General features: G+C 43.8%; 1 protein-coding gene across 1 annotated transcript; it reads right to left on the reverse strand.

Annotated features, from left to right (window-relative positions):
- Window positions 1-1,102: 1,102 nt before the first annotated feature.
- Window positions 1,103-9,755, reverse strand: LOC133906926 (ABC transporter G family member 37). Its single transcript, XM_062348891.1, has 20 exons — window positions 8,932-9,755; window positions 7,915-8,003; window positions 7,544-7,788; window positions 7,368-7,444; window positions 7,156-7,209; window positions 6,644-7,036; window positions 6,275-6,556; window positions 5,874-6,187; window positions 5,542-5,702; window positions 5,321-5,424; window positions 5,083-5,239; window positions 4,024-4,277; window positions 3,605-3,937; window positions 3,225-3,515; window positions 3,043-3,126; window positions 2,805-2,938; window positions 2,464-2,691; window positions 2,193-2,364; window positions 1,795-2,049; window positions 1,103-1,682 (listed from the first exon to the last, which is right to left on the reverse strand). The coding sequence occupies exons 1-20, from the start codon at window positions 9,379-9,381 to the stop codon at window positions 1,416-1,418; spliced, it is 4,344 nt and encodes a 1,447-aa protein (XP_062204875.1). The 5' UTR covers window positions 9,382-9,755; the 3' UTR covers window positions 1,103-1,415.
- Between the last annotated feature and the right edge of the window lie 1,055 nt (window positions 9,756-10,810).

The raw sequence follows: 10,810 nt of genomic DNA on the forward strand, positions 1-10,810 counted from the left end.
AAGATGTTTTCTACGTCGATGATGCATGTGGTAGAGTCGTAAAGGATTAGAGTTTTTGTAGTTCATTTAGTTCCGCTGTAATTTATTTGGTTCTTCGACCCTTGAAGGTCAATTTTGTAAGATAGTTAATTCAATTAAGCATGGATATTGTAATGATTATCATCAATGAAGTTACTATATGTTGGGATTGATTCCTAGGCTCAGCACATAGATGATATTTGTTTGTTTCTTGAACCGGTCTTGACACTCGGGCCGTCTTGTCACTTGCATCGGCATCCCTTTCGCTTTACTTTGTCAACACATACTCTTCATCTGTCTTTCCATGCTTTGGCTGCTCTCCATGTATACAACTAGGATCAACCTTGACTTCGCCCGACCTCTTTGATCGTCTGGCACCAAGCACCTCGCTTAGCTTCGATCATCCCACCGTCGACTGCCAAGTTGCATCCATCACCTGCACATCATAAGACAAGTAAACACATATCTCCAACTATATTATAGATTAGTCAAAATCAAAATCTTCAGTCGAAAAGCTCATCTCAGAAAAATCGTGAACGTCGGATGATCCGGTATTGCAAACTTTTCAACACCGGATCATCCGGTGAATGCAACCCACTAGTCAAGCCACTTTGCAACCTCTCTGAAATAATTGCTCTGGTGATTCTCCGGCGTTCACAGATCTATTCGTCAGACCATCCGACTTATACATCCTCACTAGACATGCTTTGCAACCTCTCTGGAAAAATTAGTCCGGTATGCCCAGCTTCCTATCACCAGACCATCCATTGTACACTTAAAATCTTGCTTCTGCACTGAAATATTTCAGCGTGAAATCATCTGAGCATCGGACCATCCGATGAGTTCACTTTTCTGAACGTCAAATTATCCGGTGAGGCAAATTTTCCTATACTCAGAGACAAAAATACTAACTCTATTTTTTCTACAACTTTAATTAGTCATAATCATAATTACAATACATAAACGTTCTCATGCAATCCCAAAATCATCAAATTAAATTATCAACCTTATTAATCACTCATCATATATAAATTAAGTCATATTTCAATTTAGTTTCTCATTCCGTAGGGTGCTGCAAAGGGACTTGACGAACAAAATTTTTGGTTCAATTGATTCGTCGGATCAACATCGTTACTTGACATGGCTTACATTCTCCGAGAAGCACTCTGCGCCTCAGACAAGTATCAGCTAGAGCTGGCCAGAGGCATGAGGCTCGACTCTTTTGACAAGGCTTGTTAGCCTCTTCTAATATTTCTACATGCTTGAAGTACAAAATAAATCTCTATATCATTACAGGATAGCTACTTAGTCTAATAGATTCGCAGTGGATGTTACACATAGCAGCAGCTGTGCATCCTCTGCCAATAAACGAATGCAAAAGAACGGCAATCTCTTCCTCATCTCTTTTGGAAGTTGAACTTCATGATGGCAAAACTGAACAGGAACGCGAAGATCACGGCGCAGGCGACGTGCACCACGGCGACGACCCACAGGAAGTCGTGGTGGAAGCCAAAGTACGACGTGATGAACTGCGCCACGGTCTGGTCTGTCTCCGAGTCCTCGAGTTTATGTGTGATGTCACCAAACTGGGAGGCAACCAATCCGTAAAGCGTCCATGCAACTGGGCAGATCCAGCTGTACCACCTCCACCAGACAGGGATTTTCTGAAGAAAAAGTTTTTAAGTGTAAGTCGTATGAAAAATGGTGCGGGCTTGGGTGCTAAAAGCAGTCAGTAATTTAAAAAGGGAACGCAAAACCAACAGGATGATAACTTACAGGTCGAGGGATCAGATATCCTGAGAAGAGGTTCCATACGTTGTAGAATGCTGCTGAGATGATAGCAGCTATGCTTTCATTTGGTGTCAAGCCCACTGCCATCATCCCGTAGAATGTGAAATATAGCAGTGTGAAGTACATGAAGAACAAGTACCACAAGAACTTGGCAGCAGTCCACTCAAATCCAATCATTGAATAGACTAGCACACCATATATCAAAGTCTGAACTAGGATGTACGGAACTTCAATCGCAACCTACGAAAGGACAAAGCGAAACTGTTAGGTTCTTGGGCCAAAAGGACTTGACAATGTTAACGAATATCTGTGCTCAACTGCCCTTTCTGTTCAACTGCATATCTAAGTTAGACTTCAGGGGGCAAGCGTGTAAGACAAATTACCTGTCCAAATGCGTAGGGGAAAGCTGAATACATGCCAGCTGCTCTTTCTCGGTAAAAGACTGTTCGCTCCACCACCACCACTGGTTGAACAGAACCAGAGTTCTGCACTCCAATGTAAAGAACTGCAGCATACATTGATCCCATGGCATTGAATAGATCCTGTTTTCTATTACTACACCAGGACAAGTGTAAGGCGTTAGAATACATACTACACAAATAGCTACTGTTCCTGATAGATAGAAGCAGAGAGAATAAAAGATAGAAGATGTACGTTTTTCGTCCAAGGTCCCAGAACATGGTTCCAAACAGTAACGCAATGACCATGGTGAAGAGTAATCTCACTGCCGTGTAGGATGGGTTCCTCCAATAGGACCAGTTCTGCTTCCACAAGCAAGCTAGGCATTGGGTAACAAACGATCTAGAGTACTGCGTAGGGAAGTGGAGATCAGAAGAGCCAGGAGGTGGTGTGCTTAGCTCCTCTATGAGTTCCTTGTTCCTTCTGAAATCGCAAAAACGAAAACCAATTAGATTTTATCATTCGAAGACACCTGTCCTCTGCTGTAGTGCTGTGCATCAGAATGGCAGGGAGATCAGAAGAGCAGGGAGGCTTACTGATATAATTCTGATTGCCTGTAGATTTCACTGAAATCAATCCCGAGCATCTCCTCCTGGGCACTAGAGGTCACTTCCAACATCCACGTTGCTGGGTTATATCCATCCTTTATCTTACTGATGCCTTCAATTTCCTGAACAAATAAACAAAAGGATTTCCATTTGATATGATTTAGCAGGAAAGGCAATAAGTGTTACAACATGCAGTGATAACAGTTACTTTTAATTTTCTTCTCACCTCAAAGTATTCAATCAATTTTGAGGAATTCTGGCCCACTGGACCAACATATATCTCTTCTCCTCCTCTCTTCATTAAGAAAAGCTGTAATTCACACATAAATGACAACTACATAGTCAATATATGACCTTATGTAATAAGGCTAAGTAAAATTAACTAATAGAATAAAAATAATCACTCACCTCATCAAATGCTTCAAATATGTCAATGCTTGGCTGGTGAATGGTGCAGACAACAGTCCTGCCAGTGTTGACAGTGTTCCTTACAGTCCTCATCACAATTGCAGCTGCCCGAGCATCAAGACCAGAGGTTGGCTCATCCATAAAAATGATCGAAGGGTTAGCAACAAGCTCCACAGCAATAGTTAGCCTCTTGCGTTGCTCAGTTGACAAGCCATTCACTCCAGGAAGCCCAACAAGTGCACCCCTCAATGATGTGAGCTCTACAAGATTCATGACCTCCTCGATGAACATCTGTTATCACAAAGTTGAGTAGATAAGATCTCAAATAAGTTGAGTAAAAGAATTCAAGACCTTATTATTTGCTTATATTCGTAACTAACCTTTCTTGTTTCCAAATCAACATCTGAAGGAAGCCGCAGCCATGCAGAAAATAGGAGTGATTCATATACTGTTACGTGTGGAGAATGAATATCATTTTGCTCACAGTATCCTGATATACGTGCAAAGGTCTCTTGCTTCTTTGGATAGCCTGAGATAGTGATATCTCCCTCGATATAGCCTCCAGTTTTTCTGCCTGCTAATACATCCATCAGAGTGGTCTTTCCGGCACCACTAACACCCATCAATGCAGTAAGTACTCCTGGCCTGAAAGAACCACTAACACCCTTCAAAAGCAACAGCCGGTCTTCTGTTACTCCTTGTTCTTTCATTGCCTGCATGTAAAACAACATGATAGGATAAGCAATCTTGGTTACATTAAAAAATTTATGTATTCGCTGTTCATGAAAATGAGAATTACCTCCGGCATGTCCACTGAGTATTTTACATTGTTGAAGGTAAGGGACAATGATGGAAATGGGAGTACCATCCCCTTCCTGCTTTGACCAGAATCCTCACTGCTAGTCACAGAGTTGTGGCCAACACTGTGGGACAACTCCAGTTCCTGCCTCCTAGATTTCGTTTCCTTATGACCCTCTATGACTTCACCAGTTAAGTTGGCTTGCTTTTCTTTCAATGCCTCTTCGGACATTGATCCGTGAGAGTCAGAGAATGCTGCCAAAAAAAGGCAAGTAGCTACAGTTATTATATTGTAACACGCAAATGATTGATTTGCTCATTCTCAGAGTTATAAATGTAAATAAGTCTTATAAATACTAGCGCATCAACCTGTGCGACTGCACAGGCTAGAAATTTAGCTTACGGTTGAATTGTAGATATTTGTATTAATAATAGTTGTATGCTAAGATACATCAACTATTTATATTTAAATATTAGAATGTAAAATATAAATATATATTTTTTAATATTGGAATCATGTTTATTATTTGTGAATAGGTCTAATTTATAATTTTCATTTTATGTGTTATGCAAATTGATTTTTATTTGTTTCTTGATTTTTTTGCAATTATTATTATTTTTAATGTCATCACTGTATCTCATATTATTTTTTTAAATACATTATAAATTTTTTGATATTATTTTTGTGTGATAATCCGTAATATGTTTGCGTTCTGTTGTTTTAATTTTGTAATATTTGATTATAATTGATTTGAAAAAATGTGTTGATTGCTAACGTAACTAAGTTGGAGTTTGTTAACGTAATCTTGTTGGATAAATGATATCTACAACAAAAAATGAAGAAAAGGTAAGGTAAGAAGTAGTTTTGGGGCTGGACTCTATGATTTATTTTTTAATTTTCTATGTTGTTTCGTCTGGTTGTTAATCTATGGTTACAGTTAGTCAATCAATTAATTCGACGGTTGGATGTTTTGCTTTTTTATGAGAATTTTTAGAAATTCTTAGGATTAACGTGGAGGCACCAAAAGGAGCTTCCAATTAGTAAATATAAGATACTTACGATTCAAAACTGAAAGAGCTACAGTGTAGAGCAGGTTGAACAGGAGCGTGTATCCGATCAAGGCACCAAGCCCAATCCAATACCACTTAGCGTCAGTAAAGATGCCACGAGATTTAAGAACCTGAACTCCTATGGTCTCATTTTGTCCAGGAAGAATCTGTAACAAGCAAACGCATGTTAGTTTTTCTATTTTCCAAGTAGTGTTAGTTCTATTGCTAGTCCAGATCAGGGTATTTACTTTGTTCCAACTGTGCCCCAGAAATTCATTTGTTGAAATTGCATTCTGTGCATATGAGAGCGGAGAGATCCAGTAACCCCAAATCCACCATTTCTTCACATCAGCTGGAAAAGAGGAAGTAGATCAAGATAAATATATAGGCAAAACAGCATTTAAGATCATTACTGTCACGTAAAGATAGCGGCTTTTATTATGTTATCTTTACCAATCCAGTTACTTACGTCTTGCAAGGATAAAGCCACCCAGTGCTGTGAAGGCCAACAGCGATATGGGCCCAAAGGTGTGAGACACGACCATATCTCTTCCGATTCCAGCAATGAAGCGGAATAGTGCAGATGACATCTGATTGAGTGCAAGGAGCAGCAGATACTGCTTGAAGAACCTGATCACAAACAATCGTTCAGACTTCATAGAACAAATTGATTTATCATCTAACATTCAATTTAATTACTTCCACGCTAAAAAAACAAATTAAGTGTCGCCTAAAGGATAGATGAAAGAAGCATGAATTGGATTCTTCAGACATGAAGACATGTGTTTTAGTGCAGCTTACCTGCTCACACTGGGATCGAATCCAATGACATAGTATGTGGTGAATACATAAACTCCGACTTCAAAAAATGTGATAGGGATCTGAAGAATCCACGATGGTATGGTGTAGGCCCATGCAGGGAAGAAGAGAAGATCCCTCTGCTTGAAGAAAACAGGCAGTTTCATGACAGTCATGGCAAGCTCTGCGAAACCATTGAACATGATTGTGTCAAGGGCAAAGTAGAGTGCCCCCATGTAGATCCCTCCATAAGTAAAATCACGGTGCATACTGGTTCGGAAAAATGTGGTCATCACGATAAATGCCATAAGAGTTAGCTGCAACAATGATGGAGAAATTCAGATTGATGCCATCTAACCTTTATCTTGATAATTAAAATAAACATAGCAAAGATATGAACTTACGTTAACAGCCTTAAAAATGTACATAAATGCGTTCCTCTTCATGAGTAGAAGTTCTCGATCAATTGTAGCTTTGAGCAACTCCATCCTTCTGACACCAAACTTTGAAGTAGCTAGAGCAGCAGGGTGGCTCCTGGCCCTATCAAATGGCTCTGAAAGTTCATTTTGTATGGACCGGCCCACATGGAAGGTGCGGAATGCATCTGCAAATTTCTTTACAGGCACAAAACGGTATGGCCTGTCCTGCCTGTACCAATACTGCCCCTGGTCTTTCCTTGATGTAACCTTTTCAATATAGTAAGATATATCAGTGCAATTCATCTTTGAATATCAGGACCAATAATGACAGGAATTTATAGATGATGAACATACTTCCTGCAAGAAATCAGCAACACCCTTTCTGGAGGGACATTTGAAGCCCATGAACTCAAAGAACTCGAGCACATGTTCACGGGGGCCCTGGTACACAACCTGCCCGTCGGAGAGGAGTATAATGTCATCAAACAAGTTGTATGTTTCAGGCGCTGGCTGCAGCAAGGAGATGACAGCAGTTCCGCCAAGGATGTGGATGGTCTGCCTAAGGGAGTTCACAATCTGGTATGTGGTTGAGCTGTCCAGTCCAGTGGATATCTCATCCATGAATAGAGCTCGTGCTGGACCAACAAGCATTTCACCTGTTGTCACACGCTTTCTTTGTCCACCAGATATACCCCTCAACATCTCATTTCCTACCACTGTGTCAGCACAAATCTCCAATCCTAATATCTGCAGGTTTAGAGCCAAGCAACAGGCATGAGAGCTGAACCAGCTGATCAATAAGCAAATACCCATAGAAAAATCATCCTTGCTGTGCTACAGTTAGATCCACAGCTAGCAGACTGTACCTTCAGTATGTAATCTGTGACAATACTGGATTCTTGCCCTCCCATAGCTGAGGCCTACAGGAGCGAAATAGATAAATGACTGTTAGTCAGTGACCTACTTGCAAATGAACAATCATAATATACATGACAAGTTCTCCTGAAATGTTCCTGCCAAATACTCGCATAAATAGTCCTAATAAGCATAAATTGTTCGTAATATATGATGCCCTCACCTTCATATAAACATCAATGTCATGATCAGGCTTGATGTTCGCTGCCTTTTCCCTTCTCGCCAACTCAGTCAACATTTCTAGAACAAATAAAACAACAAAGCTCAGTACTTATTCCACAGATGACATGACATACCCCCATTTATCGGTCTCAAACAAGGCAACATTCTGTGGCATACCATATCTAGTACCAACACCTTGGCACCGTGCCGAGAAGGCCAAGGTCTCCCTCACGGTCATCTCCCCAATGTGGAGATCGTGCTGGCTGATGTACGCAGCGGTCCTTTGTGGGACAAACTCACTCATCCCATGGCCATTGTAGGTGACCTTCCCCGAAACCTTGAGTTCTTTGTCGAGCTTCCCGGCTAACGCCAGAAGCAAGGTGGTCTTTCCTGACCCAGGAGGTCCCAGCAGCAAAGCCATCCTAAAGAGAAAATAACAAGAACAAGAACATGGATGGTTAGCGCCGCGAGTCGTATGACACGCAGAAGACTCCATTACTACCAGACATGCCTAGAGCACTGCATCAACATCCAGGTGATGGTGTTACCTCCGTGGCTTGATGATCCCGCTGACGTCATGGAGGACGGTCATGGGCTGCTTCCGGCTGGGGATGATGTGGAGCGCGTTCCCCATGGCCTAGGGGCAAAAAGGAAAACACCAACAAGGAAGCCATTTTAGCACACGTTAGCGTACATAAACAGATAAATTGGCCGCTTCAGTGAGGAATCACGCAGTCGCGGCAACGAAGCGAGGAAGTTACAGGTACTTGAGCGCGCGCGCCAAATGCTCGACGGAATGTCGCAGAGCCACGGGGCCGCGGCGCGGTGAGCGCACGTCATTTGTATGGCGAAACCGTAGAATGGATGGAGATGCTGCGGTGGTGAGAGGCAGGGAACGACCGTGCGGGCGGTGCGGCTACCGGCGGCGGCCATGCGCGGTTGGTGGCAAGCGGGTGGCGGGAGAGGGTGTTGGCGGTTTTTTTTTAATTTTTTATTTCCCCTTTCTCAGCGGTGTGGGTTGGTTTGTTAGGTGAAAACGCTTCTGTGGACCTGGTCCGTCGCTGCTAGTAAAAGTTTGCGCTTTTGTTGGGCTCCACTACATGCGTTCTTTCTCTTCTCTTTTCTAAAAGAAAATTCAGCCTTCCTCTCAAAAAAAAAAGAAAACAAAATTCAGCGTCCTCATAAAAAAAAGAAAAAAAAGGCATTTAGAAAAGAGTTGCCTTTAGAAAAATGAACTGAAGAAGAATGTCAAAGCGATATATGTCCCGAACTAATAAAATAAAAATAGAAAGCAGCAGTCTAAATGTTGGAAGAATGGTAGAACGCGTGTTTGGTAGCGTCGAGGCCAAGGTCGCGTGTTAAACTACCTGCCACCGATATAGTTATACTACAATATCCTGTCACCTTCATTCCCACGGGGCGAATTGATCGAGCTGCCTGCCGTTGCCCGATCGGGACCATTTGACCGGAGTACCGGACCCAACCAGCCGGAAAGAAAAAGGTCGCTCACCTACCGTTCATGCATGCTACTACCGAGTAAGAAGAACTCTAGCTCAGTTGCTCACCTCGATGGTGTTGGTGACGGAGTTGACGATGGTGGGGAGGCCGCGGTTGCCGACGTGCACCTCCGCCTCCACCTCCAGGTTCTCGAACCGCACCTCGATGGTCGGGTAGTCGATGCCCACCCGGTCCATGCGCTCCTTCAGCTTGAGCAGGAACCGCTCGTGGTCGTCGTCGGCCGCGCGGACGAGCCGCTCGATCAGCGCCCTGGACTCGTGCGCGCCGAGCCGCCCCACGTCCACCTCCACCTTCTCGCCGCCCTCGTCTAGCGCCAGGATCCCCCTCCGCACGCGGTCGTACGTGGGCAGCCGCTCCAGCGCCGCCCACCGCAGCGCCTCCTCGTCGTCCTCCTCGTCCTGGAACCGCGACGAAGACCGCGAGAACACGTCGTCGCCGCGCCGCCACAGCGAGCCCTCCCGCCGGAGGCTCGCCATCCGGTGCACCTCTCGGTCCATGGCTGGTTATCCCAGCTGCCTCGGCCACCTACCACTAATCAACCAATCAATCAGCACGGCTTTGATTCTTGCTCTTGCACTGTCCTATCTACAAGGCACGAACAGCTAGCTCCTGCTTGGAGCTGCCTCCTCGCCTGCCTCTGGGTTGGTAGGTAGCTAGGCTTCGGCTCTGCCCAGCTCTGCATGTGTTCAGGCTCCAGGAGGAGCAGAGGCCGCTGTATATATGGAAGCCATGGCTGCGAAGTTGGTGATGATGATTGGGTGGTACTTCATATGCCTTGACCTTGACTCCCTCACATATTGCTGCTACTGCTAGATTAGTAGCTTCGACTTGGCATGGGCTGCTGCTTCCTTCGATTTGATTATTATTAGTTGGAGCCGAAGCTATTCACGCGCGTGTTTATACCTGACCTGATCCAGCGCGGGAGCTTCCTGGCATCACCGGGGAGTTTGTCCTGCCCCTGACCCTGTGCTGTGCATGGATGGACAGGAGGCGGTCAACATGCACCCCGGTCCCACTGGTAGGATAACTAGTATAGTCGAGGCATCCCCGGTCCCACCGGCTGCTTCTTCAGTCTGAGTTCGATGTCTCTGTACCTTGCAGCGGTAGGTGGCATCTTTGTCCAGCTACGATGCGTGGGGAGGTGCTCGTGGCTGTCCAATTGCTGATCGGACGGCTCAGGGCGGGACTAGTGGGGCCAAGCTGCTTGTGTCAACACGGATGTTGACTGCCTTCGGGGAAGATAGGGGGGGGGGGGGACATTGATCCTGGCCCTTCGATTGTAATAAATTTGAACAAAATTAAATATCTTACGGACGATTTTCTGTTCGCCAAGAACTTGCTTGCTTGTGTGGGGTTTAATCAGCTAGTTTTTGTCACTTTCGTTGAGAAAATGTTTACGGTTATTTGGACTATGTTTTTGTTGTGTAATTATCGGTGAAGACTGCAGGCCAAATAGAGTACTAGAAAAGCAATTTGATACATTCTCTTGTTCAATTCGACTCTGTGTCTACCCTAGCTTGAATATCTAGGCTTGTTTCTATACATACAGTTGCACCAAGGTGCTAGTCCGGTGTCATTTTCTTCCGGAGATAAGATGATTTGCCTCTTGTCTTTGTCATCAGCCATTGAAGATTGCAAATAATATTATAGGACACTTGTACTTAATGTTGATGTCTACTTCAAAAGATATCTTTTGGAAATGAATAATGCATGTTTTCAAGTCTACACTATTTGATTTGATTATTTAGTCGCGGCCTCTCAGTTGCGAGAGTGGATTCCACCTGTTCTTAATTTTAACGTCCTTCCATAGATATCATTTTTCCTTCTTCTCATTTTCATGTTTTTGAACGTCTTGTACGAAATAAAAAGTCAGGTTTTGGATTGTTCCAAAGGAGTAGGTGTTGACAGTTTCATGGCCTCTGATGT

This window comes from Phragmites australis, chromosome 2, assembly GCF_958298935.1.
Source record: "Phragmites australis chromosome 2, lpPhrAust1.1, whole genome shotgun sequence".
Lineage (NCBI taxonomy): Eukaryota > Viridiplantae > Streptophyta > Magnoliopsida > Poales > Poaceae > Phragmites > Phragmites australis.